General features: G+C 34.5%; 1 protein-coding gene across 2 annotated transcripts; it reads left to right on the forward strand.

Annotated features, from left to right (window-relative positions):
• Nucleotides 1-904: 904 nt before the first annotated feature.
• LOC306855763 (serine/threonine-protein phosphatase 2A catalytic subunit alpha isoform-like) lies at nt 905-14,537 on the forward strand. Of its 2 annotated transcripts, XR_013782958.1 has the most exons (8): nt 905-1,185; nt 5,931-6,140; nt 8,655-8,828; nt 9,442-9,531; nt 9,697-9,858; nt 10,907-11,025; nt 12,048-12,941; nt 14,229-14,537. XR_013782958.1 is itself a non-coding variant. In XM_079394621.1 (7 exons), the coding sequence occupies exons 1-7, from the start codon at nt 1,084-1,086 to the stop codon at nt 12,118-12,120; spliced, it is 930 nt and encodes a 309-aa protein (XP_079250747.1). In that variant the 5' UTR covers nt 905-1,083; the 3' UTR covers nt 12,121-14,532. The 2 variants fall into 2 exon arrangements, 1 of the variants encoding a protein (XP_079250747.1); XM_079394621.1 differs by having other exon boundaries at nt 12,048-14,532.
• The last annotated feature ends 830 nt before the right edge of the window (nt 14,538-15,367 follow it).

Genomic DNA, 15,367 nt, shown 5'->3' on the forward strand with positions numbered 1-15,367 from the left:
ATTAATCAAAAAGTTACTATTAAAAGGAATGCATTACAATATTGCGTTACTCCCTAAAAAAATAACTAATTACGTTACTTAGGTACTTTTATGAAAAGTAGTGCGGTACGTTACTTTTGCGTTACTTTTTTAAATATGAGCAGGGCTTGATTGTTTGTTTTTAATATAAGAAGTTCTAATCATAGCAAATATAAAAGCCCTTTCACACCAAAAAGTGTAATGAATAAACCTCAGGATGAAGGAAGAGTAAATTCACATCTGTACAGTAGAACACAGGAGAAGAAGGAGAATAAAAACACAATGAAGCACAATTGTTAGTTTATCTAAAGTCATTTTTGCTTATTAGTATGGTTGAACTGGATCATCAAAGGTCAGCAGCAAAGACACTGGTTAATAAAATGGGATTAGATACATTTGGAGTAGGAATGACGAAAGAGTTCATAGGTTTTGGAAGATGTGGTGGTTACTGAATGCATTTAATGCGAAAGCAATGAAAATGATTTATAATATGTTTCATTTTAAATTAAAAAATTAAATACATTTTAAATACATTTAAAATTAAATATAACACCAAGCACACACGCAAGAGTGAATGTGCACGGATAAATAAACGTTTATAATAAACACATTCCATTAAAAATAATAATTGCGAATTTGTTTTTCTACAAAATGAAGTTTCCTCACTGACCAATTATGAATGTAATATTTATCAATAATTATAAATAGAAAATGATGATGCATCATTACAAAATATCTTTAATTTTTTACTTTAACCGGTGACGTATTAATGAGCTCCTGTTCCCGTTGACGCCCAACGACGAATTTAGGAACCAATCGGAAATATAGAACAGCTCCGGGTGGCCAATCAGAGCGGAGCAGCAGCTGTGAGCGTCCAATCAGCGTCGAGCCGGCTCTCGGTGTCTGAAGTGAAAACAACTGTGGCTCGGGGTGGGACTCTGAAGGCCGACGGCTTCTCATTTCCTCCCTTAATTAATTATTTCAAGATCCCTGGCCACATGTACCTCTCAAAGTAAACTTTCGATAAAAGGTGGATATTCGTGGAAATCGGCGTGAAAAGCAGACATGGACGAAAAGTCGTTTTCGAAAGAGCTCGATCTATGGATTGAACAGCTCAATGAATGCAAACAGCTCTCAGAAAACCAGGTCAAGAGTCTCTGTGAGAAGGTATGTGTGTGTAATACAGCAGCAACATCGGCTTCTGCCTTTATTTGGGGTTTAGCCGCTGAGTGGCAAGATGGCGGACCCTACACTCACAGGAAACTACGATTGTGCTTCATTTAGAGACACAAACACAACACTAGTCTTCTGTAACTTAAATCTGTGGTGAAGTCACTTGTGGTGAATACTGAGGTGATTTGTGCGGCACGGTAGCCTGAAAGCTACAGTATTAATCAGTCTACGGGAACCCGCAGTAAACCGTGACTTGTTAGTACGTTTCTAAATCTTCTTGTTGTGATAAAAACATGTATGTTGTGGAGAGTTTCTACAAGTAAAGGTGTTTATTTGGAAACGCTGCTTCCTCGTCGCTCTTAAAATGGCGCCTGCATCATCTGCTGACAGCGGCGCGCGCACTCTTTACACATTTATACTCCTGTAACTTTCTCCTTCCTCCAAAAGTGTGCCTTTAGGTGTGAGCCAAGAGTGTGGGAAGGATTTGGTTGCATTTTAGGGGCTTCTTGAAGATTTAATCATGTTCCTGCAGCGGATTGTGTTAGTTGTGATGAAATAAACTCTCTAGCAAAACATGAATTAAGTCACAGCAACTGAGTTTATATTGAATATATTCCTAGGTGCACCAGTTAATGAGGCAATGTGTGGCTCACTAATCTCGCAATCGGTTATCAATAATCAAAAATAAGTATTTGAGCATCTATGAAAGAATTCTGTTTATTATTACCATTAAAGAGAATAGATGCTAGTGTTAGAGAGTCATTTTTTTATAATGAATAAAAAGAAAACAAGTCATTAGGGTAGAAATAGATTAGACAGTGGTAGTGTTAGGGTCAAGTGTTTTTATATATATATAGAAATGAATAGATAGAGTTAGAGGGTTAGATGAAGATATGAGATGTTTTTAATAGTGCTGTTAAACAATTAATCGCATCCAAAGTAAAAGTTTGTTTACATAATATACGAGTGTGTATATTTATATACATATACTTGCATGTGTTTGCATTTATATATTTAAGAAAAGTTTATATATAATATAAATGTATGTACATGTAAATGTTTTCAAAATATACTGTATGTGTTTATATATACGTAATGAATAAACTACACATATTATGTAAACACAAACTTTTATTTTGGATGTCCGGGTTCTGTTCCCCGTGCAACTGATACTCGACTGCCATTGGCTCATCTGCGTTCGAGGGGAGGGGCTTACCGATAGGTCAATTAACAACTGGTGCATTGATCCCAGTCCCCACCCTGCACTTTTTGTTGGTCAGTAATCAATTACTATTGGATGTTTGTCACTATACAGAAGAGTCAGCCGACCAATTAGAGAATCATGCTTCAGACTTTTGCAGACTGAGCTCACAGCTTGAAATCCTGTAAACTGTAGTTTATCGTTGGCTTTATTGCAGATTTGCGTCACTCATATCTTGAAAGCCAAATAAATCATCAGCATGTATGGACAAGGCTGAGCGCAATTACTTTTGACACTTTCTATTCCACCTTAAATGATGTGATGTGTTCTTAACATGTTTGTGTCTACAGAGGAGTTTCATTAATAGTGGGTGCTTTCAGGAGGACTATGGAGCGATTTTTGTGCCAATATTTATCAAACAAATCCAGTGTTTTGCAGATAAACACAATCTGCTTTGCAAAGAATAACTCGACTTTCAAACAAACGCAAAGTGATTTTCAAATACAAAACTCTATTTGAGAGAAAATGCAGAGGTGTGGACAAATATATGTATTGTGTGTTACAACTGTGAGACTCATTTGCCTTTTTATGAGGAAACTTGGCTGATTTTCTCTCATGTGCAATTGAGCAACTTTCTTTTCCAAAACCTCTTATCCTCTGTTGGAACGCGGGATATAGATATTTATATTGATACAATTGTTCAACATTCAAAACAATGTATCGTGGCACAATATATTGTAATACTAAAATGCAAATGTATAGTGGATAGCGACAATATTGTGTAGCAAAATAAAAGCATTTTGAATTTTATTTTTATGTTAGGTCAAGTAAGATTTATTGTCTTTCTGCTATATATGTTGAAACACAGCCTACAGTGGAGAGAAATGCTGTAGGCTACTTCTGCAGTAAAAGTTTAAACAAGTATAAAACTACACAGACAACCTATTGAAAGGAGTAGACTAAACTAATTAATTATACAAATAGGCTACTATAATCAAACTAGTTTAAGTTCAGGTGAGCTTTATTGTGATTCAGCTATATAAATGTACCAAAATATAATCTAAACATTAATATCCCTTATGAAAATTAGCCATGGTTTTACTAAATAAATACCATGGTATTTGTAGTAAAGCTGCCTATATTGAAATGGTAACCTGCAAAAAAACATGGTTACCACCCTTTTACTATAGTAAAAACAATTTAAAGTTTCATAAGGGATATCATAGTTTATCATATTTATGTTTATATATAGTAATATACATGCCTTGTACAACATTTCAAACTAAAAGTGGCCTGTAAGGAGATATTTCGTATTTCAACCAATATACCAGCAGATTTTAGTCTGACAATAGCCTGTTTGGAAAAATTCAACTAAAATGATGTAGCTTTTTATATATGGCCGAGCAACATTTTAACTCATGAATTTAAGAATAAAAGGCTACCCTCAGGAATTATATTAGCAGCTTTTTAAAATGCAAACGTTCATCATCTGAGTCACTCCTAGAAGAGTCCTCGCTGTCCAGAGTGTGTCTCAGAGTGTAGCACGCTGTTTATTAAACCACTGCTTATTAAAATGATGAATTTAGTATTATATCAGTGTGATCCTATCACTTGATCCTTCTCCCCAATTGACAGTGACACCAGAAGATAAATATTTATAATTTTGCTAAGCTAAAAAATACGTAATTATTTTAGACAAATGATTGCACATTTACATCATTTAAAAAAAAAAAGTTTTAGATATTGCACTAAATAATGTGATTCGTTTTCATTTTTTTTATTAATAATTAATGACCTCTTGGGTGATATTACTATATCTGATACTAAATTAAATTGTCTAAGCTTTCATTTTTGGTAAACAATATTGTTGCTATCTATTATGCATTTGCATCGTTTTGAATGTTGAACAATTGTATCAATATATATGTATATTCTACATCCCGCGATCCAACAGAGGATAAGAGCGGAATAACAAAGCACAACTTGACTTTACTTGATACTGATATTTGAAATTATTTAAATAATAAAAGCTACTTTAAATGTGAAATTAAAACCACCAGCAGGTGGCAGCAAGTCGCTGTTAATAAGTGAGTCATTGCGATTGAACCGAATCATGTAAACGGTTGATTCATTCAGGAACGAAACACCGTCATATTGTTTAAAGACGCAAAACAGTGCTGTGACTGTTTAGAAATATTTTTATCGAAATTGCGCAAAAACAGGAAATATGGTCTAAAACGTAAGTCTCTTAACTTCTTGTTTAATGAACTGTTGTAAAAAATCAATATCACATTTGTAATCATGGTACTTTTTGAAAAAAACAAAACAAAAGTCACTCTTCATGTGAAATTGATTAAACTATATGAAGTGGTATAAATAAATTTTCTGTCCCCATGTCTTGAATTTGTGATCATTCTAAATGCATTTTATTGGACTCAATCATGTAAATACTGTAAATGCTCACTCGCACTAATATAGACTTCATGTGTGCACTCTGTAGGGTTTTTCAAAATACTCGATAATGTCGAATCGCACACCCCTAACATAGACTAATTTAAGGTAGATCAGGAGGTGCATTCCCTTCAAAAACAAACACAATCCTCTGAGTCTTCAGCAGCTCAGATGTCGGGAGTAAATGACGACTGATATGTTCATTATTACACCCGACAACAAAACACTTCAATCGCTTCGGAGTCATTCTTGTCTACAACCGCTCCGGCGTCGAAACAATAGCGGACTGATGACCGCTCACTCGGGGCGGAGCTGTGATTTAAAACCAGTGTCAAATGAACAATCGTGGGAGGGGCCTGTGCAGAACTGCATCACACTGCTAAGAATCTCAGAACAGCCTGATCTGAGGAAGTAATCATTATTATTGGGGATTTAAAAAAACAAAAAAAAAGCAGTGGGTGGATTTTTATTGGATGTGAATGTGTACACACATTTGTTCAAACAACATGTAAAAGTGAATTTTGTATCTGATGACCCCTTTAAAGACTTAAGGTAAATGCTAGACTATTTAAAATATAATTAGCAGCTTCCTAGGTTGTTGTTTTTTCTTTTTTCTATATTGTTGACTGAATTACCTGGACAGCTAGTTAACATGTCAAGCATTGCATCGAGCTAATTAAATTTCACAAGTGTGTGTTTTTAAGCACTTGAGGGTGTCTCGTGTACTTGGTTTATTAAACATCACTAGAAAACTGCAATAAGCTGTTCTAAAATCACTGTAAACCATGGCTTCACGTCACTTAGGCTATTGCTTTTAAAAACATTAAAACATAAACCTGACATGGTTTCATAAAATAAACCCACAGTAATACTGATGTTACGTGTGTTTATAGAATATTGTACAAAGTGGCTCAGACAATCATAATCGAGGACTGTCATAATAATAATGCTGTTGTTTTTCCATGCGTCTGCTGCTTTGATTTCATTCAGCACACCAAAACGCTCAACATCCTTTTACTTCAGTGTTTATCAGGGCCTTTATGATTATAGGATTAGAATGAGATTGTGTTGTTTATTTTCTCTGCAGGCTAAAGAAATCCTGACCAAGGAGTCTAATGTGCAGGAAGTGAGATGTCCGGTCACCGTGTGTGGAGACGTACACGGCCAGTTTCATGATCTCATGGAGCTCTTCAGAATCGGAGGAAAGTCACCAGACACAAACTACCTGTTCATGGGAGATTATGTCGACCGAGGCTATTACTCTGTGGAAACCGTCTCACTGCTCGTCGCTCTCAAGGTACGGACCTGTTTTGGTAGTTTTTGGTCTGCATTTCATAAATATCAAAGGCATAGTTCACCCAAAAATGAAAATTATCAAGTTGTTCCAAACCTGTATAAGTTTCTTTCTTCTGTTGAACACAGAAGATGTTTTGAAAAACGTTTGTAACCAAACAGGTGCTGGTAGCCATCGACTTCCATAGTATTTTTTTCCAGACTATGGATGTCAATGGCTACCGTCAACTGTTTGGTTACAAACGTTTTTCAAAATATCTTCTGTGCGAGTAAACGATGACCGAATTTTCATTTTTTGGATGAATGATCCCTTTGAACTAGCATGAATTGTAAATGGTGTCCATTTAAATCAGTAGTTATGGTTATCCAGATTAATTACTTTAATGCATGTAGCGTGTATTAAATATAATCGTAATTAGAGGTGCATGGCTCGGCATGCATGTGATTCGTGGATTTTTAAGTTTATCGTTTGCATGTTTTGTCTTGCCAAATTACACATCCAAGCAATCTCAGACCCTTCATGTGAAACAGAAGTCGAATCGGGACTCGCGTGGGTTTTCATCTATGCTGTAATTGTTCTTATTTTATTACTGACTTTCTGCTAGAGTATAGAAGTATTTAAAATAAGTTTTTAATAATAAATGAGAACCAAACTTTTAAAAATATTTTTAATGATTTTTGCTGAGCCGAAAAATGATCCGATCCATGACTCAAAATCTATAGTACCATCCGAACTGTGAGTTTTTTTTATTTTTATTTTTTTTATTCGTTGCATCCCTAATCTTAATCATAACATAGAGATTGGATAGTCGTGCCACAACATTTGGGAGGTTTCAACTACGAATTAATTCACAAGCTAAAGTATTTCTGTGTAAAACACTGTTTATTTGTTAGAATTTAGCATCTCATGTTGCTGAGGATTTTCTTTTTAAAAATATCTTTGCGTTATGTAATTAAAAAAAAATAAAAATTGTGCTCATTTGACTGGTATAAAAATGAAACGCATTTGTTCAGTTGCGTCTGCCTCCATTTATTTGTGATCGCAGAACTTTTTAGTCCAAAAGCCTAAACATTTCAATACTGATACCTTCTCATATATTTGTCACATTTATTTAGACAGAAAGATTAATTTCTATAGGTTTTCCACGAATGTGTACACTCTGATAAGGTTTGAGCGCTCTCTCCCACCTCACTGTATTGTTATCCTTTAGCCAGAGCAACACAGTTATGATGTGATTTATGACACATGGCAAATATCGATATCAGTAAGTCCAGTGTCAACAGAGCATTGACAGATGAAATATGAAACCAAAAACATACCCTGACAATGTGTCATTTTTCTGTTTTCTTTGAGCAGTTTCTGGTAACTTGTATATTATAATGAAATGTATAATTAGTATTTATTAGGGATGCACGATATTGGGTTTTTGCCGGTATGCGATATGCCGATATTTTTCAACTCATTTTGGCCGATACCGATATCTTTCCTTTTGTTTGGAAACAACACCAAGTCTCTCCTGTGCAGAAATTATAAGCAAAATATTTTTAGTTTTTAACAATAACTTATTTATTAGAATTAAAAAATAATTAATTTTTTTAACAGTACATTGAAGCTTTGAAAATAACTATAAATAAACTATATCAATAGCTGTATTTTTCCCCAGAAAGATGCAGTTAACCCTAACATTTTATTTTAAGATTTAACATTTGTAGATGGTCTAAAATAAAAGAGAAATAAAAATTCTGGAAATCTTTTAGAGCTCATGATTTGTTTAAAAAATGAAATGTTACACATTTATGCATAAATCAGTATATATAAAACTATTTAATTTACAAGTGTCATGTTAGTGGTTTTTTTTTTATGTAAGCTATAGCTTTTGACCTTTTAAATCAAAACATACTCATTATTTTATGACATCAATTACTGCTTTATTTAATCAAACCTTTAATTTTACTTTTAATTTAATTAGAAGTAGGCCAACAGCACCCCCTACAGATTCAAACTCCTTACCGAACAGGCACTAGGACCCGGGGGAGGCTGTCGCTGCTCCACATGCGATCCAAGATTAAATGCAGCGATCCAAAACAGTCAATCTAATCCTCATTCAGACAAAACTTTGCGTCAGGAATGAGCCACACTGCTGACGTGATCACTAGCACACCCTGAGCACATGTGAGTTAACCCATTCCTCTTATCGGCAAGACATATCGGCATCATTTTTCAAATCAGGCCATTATCGGCCGATTCCGATATCAGTCCGATAATATTGTGTATCCCTAGTATTTATGGCATAGCTTTTAGTTGACTTGATGAGAATATTGCTTGTGAATAAATTATATTTACAGAACAATTTTTAAAAAGAGAAATGGGAAAACAGACAAGTATCTTGTCTGAAGGACCGAAGACATAATGTCCTGCAGTCTGTACTCATACACTCGAGTCACGAGAGCATGTCCAGTCAGTCTTTATGCAGGTTGTATATTTTTGTTAATCATTGGTTATGTCTTCAAATTGTAGGCAAGGTACCGTGAACGCATTACAATACTTCGAGGGAACCACGAAAGCAGACAGATCACACAAGTGTACGGCTTTTATGACGAATGCTTACGGAAATATGGCAATGCAAACGTTTGGAAATACTTCACAGACCTCTTCGATTACCTTCCCCTAACTGCCTTGGTAGATGGTCAGGTATGTCGATCTTCCCTCTGCTGAAGCTCAACTGTGTGATGTTTGATATTAAAATACTTTCTCCTAGATTTCACCACTGTGTCTCTATAGAACTAGTCATTTGATCCGTTTGTTTGGTTCCAGACTCATTTTTTCTGCGCTTTTGTTTAGTGACACTAGTGCAAGTAGATGAAATGAACTACAGCCCTATGAAATCCATTTTAAAAGCATGTCTAATTAATTGAGATCATGAAATTTATAAAATGACATTTTAGAGCCCTGTGAAATGTTTTAATTCCTCATTCAGTTTTATTTTTACTGAATTCTGTTTTTTTTTTTTTTTCTGAATTTCATTTTAATGGTTTAATTGATTTAATAAAAAAAAACACAATCAATTTAATTAATAAAAATATCAATTTATTATTATTATTTTTTTTTTTACAATAATAGGGTCCCGTGAAATGTTTAGTTTTTCAGAATTTTAAAGGTAATCAAATAAAGGCATAAAACATGAAAAGTTTAATGCATCTTTTAATCAAATGAAAAATAAGAGATTTGCTGTTAAAAATCATAGGGTAAACCCTTCAAAGTGTATTGTGAAGGTTGCATCATTTTGTTTCTTTTTTGCTTGCAGATCTTCTGTCTTCATGGAGGATTGTCACCGTCCATAGACACTCTCGATCACATCAGAGCGCTGGATCGTTTACAGGAGGTTCCTCATGAGGTATTGGACATAGATGAACCTATCATGGCATTTAGCAGCAAACGGTTACAGCTGCAACCCTGCTGTGTGTTTTACATGTGCAGTTTGTCTAATAGCAAAATAAAGCTAAAAAAAACGATGCTTTAAATCACACTAATGGCTCTCTTTGTCTGTGGTTTTCCTCAGGGACCCATGTGTGATTTATTGTGGTCTGACCCAGATGACCGTGGAGGTTGGGGTATTTCTCCTAGAGGTGCAGGCTACACCTTTGGGCAGGACATATCAGAGACGTTCAACCACGCTAACGGCCTTACGCTGGTCTCGAGAGCTCACCAGCTAGTGATGGAGGTGGGAACATCTCTTGATGCCACAATAGGCTCATAATCGTCTTTAATTTGAAGTTAGATAAATCGCTGCTGAATGAGACACATCAGCTTTCTGTCATCTTAAATTCATATGTGGACAAACTGGAAAGTATTTGAATTTATTACTTTGCTATAAGATCAGTCACACGTCTTCAGATCTCGACAGAGTGAGCGTTTCACTCGTGACTAAAAGAAGTGTGAACTGTTTTGGGGATGAAGATTACAATACAGCTTATTATGATTACACTTAAAGGCAATGATTTTATTCAATAAATGTGAGCTGCATGGTTAAAGTCAAAACACCGTTCACAGACTCACTGTTTCAGAGCAGTTCACAATTAATGAATACTGTGTATGCCAGTAGATTATAATAAAAATATTATAAATGTCATTTATTCCTGTGATCAAAACTGAATTTTCAGCATCATTACTCTGTCACATGATCTTCAGAAATCATTCTAATATGCTGCTCAAGAAACATTTCTGATTATTATCAATGTTGAAAACAGTTGTGCTGCTTAATAATTTTGGAACCTGTGATCCTTTTTTTTTTTTTCAGGATGCTTTTGATGAATAAAGAGTATTCTTTTCTGACAAATAGCGCTTCACTATCAATTTTTAATCAACTTAACATCCTTGCTGAATAAAAGTATTAATTTCTTTAAAAAAAAATAAATAAATAATGACCCTGAACTTTTGAATGGTTGTGTATACTGTTACAAATATCTCTATTTTAAGTAAATACTGTTCCTTTCAACTTTTTATTCATAATGAATTGGCATATTATTATGATTTCTGAAAGATCATGTGACTCTGAAGACTGGAGTAATGATGCTGAAAATACAGCTGCAGATCACAGAAATAAATGACAGTTTAAAGTATATTAAAATAGAAAAGCATTATTTTAAATTGTAATTACCCTTTTTGTGTTTTTGATCAAATAAATGCAGCCTTAATGAGCAGAAGAGATAAAAGCACACAAAGAATCTTATATATCAGTGATTCTGAAATAACACACTTTTCTCCTCTAGGGTTACAACTGGTGCCATGATCGCAATGTGGTAACGATTTTCAGCGCACCCAACTACTGCTACCGCTGTGGGAATCAGGCAGCCATCATGGAGCTCGACGACACCCTCAAGTACTCCTTGTAAGTTGAAAAGCTTGATGGAAGCTAGGGCTGTCAAAAAAAAATAGAATTTCAAATGTTCGTCAAATTTAACAGTCTGACACATTTGAATGAGTGTCAGACAGCCTTATCAGTGGCACACAGGATGAGATGATGTAGGTGTCGTTGCATTTTAATGCTTTTTTTTTTTTTAGTCTATCCAGTTGAACCCACTAGATGCAGCGCTGCCACGTTGTTCATTCAAAATATTGCAGAAAGAGAACATCAATGCAGAGATGATGTTTTAAATGGAAAAAAGTACTCTGTGATTTGGTTTTCGGTCCTTTGTTTTAAACTATGCATACATAGCCTACATGATGCTGTTTTGTTTCTAATTGTTTAAGCAACTTAATTATGTGACCCTGGAGCACAAAACCAGTCTGAAGTCGCTGGGGTATATTTGTAAAGATCATGTTCCATGAAGATATTTTGTAAATACCCTACTGTAAATATATCAAAACTTAATTTTTGATTATTAATATGCATTGCTAAGAACTTAATTTGAACAACTTTAAAGGAGATTTTCTCAATATTTAAAAAAATTTTTTTGCACCCTCAGATTGCAGATTTTCAAATAGTTGCATCTCAGACAAAAATGGTCCTATCATAACAAACCATACATCAATGGAAAGATTATTTATTCAGCTTTTAGAATTAAAAAATGGACCCTTATGACTGGTTTTGTGGTCCAGGGTCACACATGATTTATAAGCATTATTTTAAACATTATCCACTTTTTTTTCAAAGATAGTCCTGTTATTTTATTGCTTTGAATAATGGTGCATTAGTAATATTTTGCTCGATGCATCCTCCTTTGGCCTCAGGAGAGAAGCCAAAAGCTTTTTTCCCCTAACTGAAATTATGCCTTTTAAATTTGAATATAGATAATATTTATGTACAAAAGTCTGGTAAATTGTGAGTTTTCCAGTCATTTTGACAGCCCTAATGGGTGCAGATTCTTAAACGCTGTCCATCTGAACGTGTCTGATGTGTTGTGATTGCAGCCTGCAGTTCGACCCGGTGCCACGCAGAGGAGAGCCGCATGTTACCCGCCGTACCCCCGACTACTTCCTGTGAATCCCTCAGCTCTGCACAGTATTGCCATGATATTATAATCATTCAGTTTAAAGTAAGGGGAGAGGACTGGGCAACAGTATAGAAAAGAGAAAACCGATCCAGTGAGAAATGTCTGTGGACCAAAAGGTGTGTGCCATATCCAAACCGATCCGACAGCACGAGCACCAGATATTCCCGTCTGCTCGTGCGTCTGTCCTCCTCTGTTTAGATCAACACAGGCTGTGAAACCCTCCTGAACACACGGCCTCCTTCATGAGCACTGTTGGTGTTTTTTCTTTTTTTTTAATTTTTTTTTTTATGCCTGTTTGCACTTTTTCTCAACAGAACGAAGTCCACTTCAGTTTATTTCCCTGTTTTCCGTGCTCTATGGGTGATTAGATGCTTTTATATCCCAACAAGCTGGCGATAATCTTTCCTGCACTGAACGTATTCAACAAATGCCAACTAATGATATGTGGCAGACTAAGATGGCTTGGCGTCGTCTGAATCCTGGAATAGCTTCATATGATGGTTCTGTGTCTGTATAAAGGGTACCAGTTCAAGAATAAAGATGGATCTTGCTCATGTACTTTGTGTGCTGTTCTACTTGAGCCAAGCATAGACCTATTTTTCATTTTTGACGGGAATGAAAACGAGGCTGTGAGGGACTGAAGTACAAGTTCAATGGATTGTTCCATTTTACCTTTTTTTTTTTTTTTTTTTTTTTTTTTTTTTTTTTTTTTTTTTTTTACACATTAAAAAAAGTATACAAAAACAGTTTTAAAAGTCAAGAATTGTGAAGATGACATGATCTAAGACCTTTATACAGTCATGTTTTCATGGCATTGAGCTGATGAGGTTTATTGCTGTTACTGCTTCTCTAAAGTCTAGCCATATACATTATTTCTCTGGCGCTTTATACAATGCAAATAGTTTTAAAGCAGGTTCACAGTAGTAAACAGGAGAAAGTGTTAATATGAAAGTCAACAAACATGAAAGGAATTCAACATCAGTTTCAGAAGACAAAAGTGTCATCGTTCAGTTGAACCAAGTTCAGTTCAATTATAGGGCCAGTGTTGCAAAGTTAGTGTCATTATTCAGCTCGAAATTTGTTCCTATCCGATAGTGTCTGCATAAAATTACTGGGTATTAAATGTCTTTTAAACCTTTTAATCCTTGGAAACACGTGATCAAATCAGGAAGGAAAATGAAGATTTAATACAAATACAATATATGAATATTTAGATTTATTTTTAATAAATTATTTAATTTAATAAATGCATATTGAGCTGTTTTGCCCCCAAAATCGTGCGCATATATATATATATATGTGTGAGTGTGTTAAACTATTTTTCTCCTGTATTTCACCAAATAATGTAGTTTGAAAGAGCTGCACATCTCTGGATTGCAGCAGAAAATAGTAGCAAATATTTCAGTGGTGCTTGATGCATCACTTTCATCAGCCGTTTTGAATTTGTTGTTAATAAATTAGTGCTGTCAAACGATTAATCGCATCCAAAAAAGTTTTTGTTTACATATGTGTGTGCTGTATATATTATGTATATATAAATACACACACATACAGTATATATATATATATAAAGTGCATGATTTTGGGGGCAAAAAAAGCTCAATATTTGTATTTATTAAATTATATATTTTATAAATAAATCTAAATATGCATAGGCTGTATGTATTTAATACACTAAACAAATCTTCACGTCACAACCTGAAATGTTAAAGGTTTTAAAGACCTGCCGTTGCAGTAGATATCATGCATCAGATGGTTAATTTAATTTCAATCATTTAAAATCAAACCAAACAAGCATTACCCTGAGCTAAAACTGTCCTAGTTGTGAATCTTCTTGAAGGATCTCGCTGTATGTAACCAATGAGTTGGCATGACTTTTAGAAATGACTGAAAATGAAGCTACCTCATATTTCCATTAGTTTTTTTAATATCATGGAAAGAGAGAGAGAACAGTTGCTAGAGAGTGAATTAAAATAGGAAATTGTTTTATCTCATAGCTTAATTACAAGCTGCTTTAAAACAGTCTGTATTGTACAAAGCGCTAAAGAAATAAATGGCACTTGACTTCAGAGAAGCAGTAACAGCTTAACCTCATCAGCTTAAACGCAATATTTAATTTAACATACCAAACCAAGACAGTGAAGGACAGACTTTAGAATGACACGGACTGCATGAAGGTGTTTGATCACGTCATTTTCACAACTCTTGAGTTTTTGTGATCCATTGAACACAGCCTTGTTCTCATTTCTGTCGATAATTAAATATGGCGCAACAGCGCTGGCCGATATGGCCAAAAATATTATCACTATATTTTTTTCCCATATCATTCATTTACTGTAAATGGGAAAATAAATACTTTCCACATGTTTATTAGACCTTGAGAATAAATATATATATGATGGACTGGAGTGGTGTGGATTATTGTGATGTTTTTATCAGACTCTCATTCTGACGGCACCCATTCACATCCATTGCTGAGACACATTTCTACAAACCTGATGAAGAAACAAACTCATCCTAATCTTGAATAACCTGAGATTGAGCAAATTTTCAGCAAAACGTCAGTTTTGGGTGAACTATTCTAAATATATAAAACAATTTAACTGCGCATAAATACATCTGTTTTCACAATATAACCACTTGATTTGTGTTAAAATGCTACACTGTTGCAATGATGCATCTTTGATGTGTGGTGGGAACATGCAAATTTTGTGAAACCTATCAAACCCAATTAAATATGTAACAGGCTACTTTTTTCATTCTACCAGCAAAATCTCACCACATCACTTTAATACATGTAGTACTTAATATTTATGAACAACGGTGTTTATGCAGTACTTTAACTCACAATCAGTGTTGGGGAGTAATGTAACTGTAATCCGTTACAGTTACTGAGAAAAAATGTGTAGGATAATTAAATTAGTTACTTATGAAAATGTTAATGATTACAGAGGGGGTCACATCTGAATATGTCTTGTATTAGTGTTATGATTTTAAGTCTGTATTTAACCTCAGAACAGTCTCAAAGTAAAAAGAGGTGCTCAAGTCTAACTAATATCTTTAGTTAAGTGATGAAGGATTGTGAAAGTCTGGCAGTAATCAGTGTTGAATACTACTGTAAGGTTTACATGTTTGAAAATGATTATTAGTTGAAAACATTAAAGATTTAGAAAAGTAATCAAATGTAATCAGTTATATTACTTTAATAAAGTAATTATCTCAATTAGGCACACTACT

The sequence above is a fragment of the Barbus barbus genome, assembly GCF_936440315.1.
Source record: "Barbus barbus genome assembly, chromosome: 36".
In the NCBI taxonomy this organism is placed as follows: domain Eukaryota; kingdom Metazoa; phylum Chordata; class Actinopteri; order Cypriniformes; family Cyprinidae; genus Barbus; species Barbus barbus.

Bases quoted from the DNA above. Each gene is read 5' to 3' on its own strand.
- LOC306855763 (XM_079394621.1), top strand. From the start codon at position 1,084: ATGGACGAAAAGTCGTTTTCGAAAGAGCTCGATCTATGGATTGAACAG. The intron at 6,141-8,654 runs GTACGGACCTGT...TTCAAATTGTAG, and splicing joins CACTGCTCGTCGCTCTCAAG to GCAAGGTACCGTGAACGCAT. The intron at 8,829-9,441 runs GTATGTCGATCT...TTTTGCTTGCAG, and splicing joins CTGCCTTGGTAGATGGTCAG to ATCTTCTGTCTTCATGGAGG.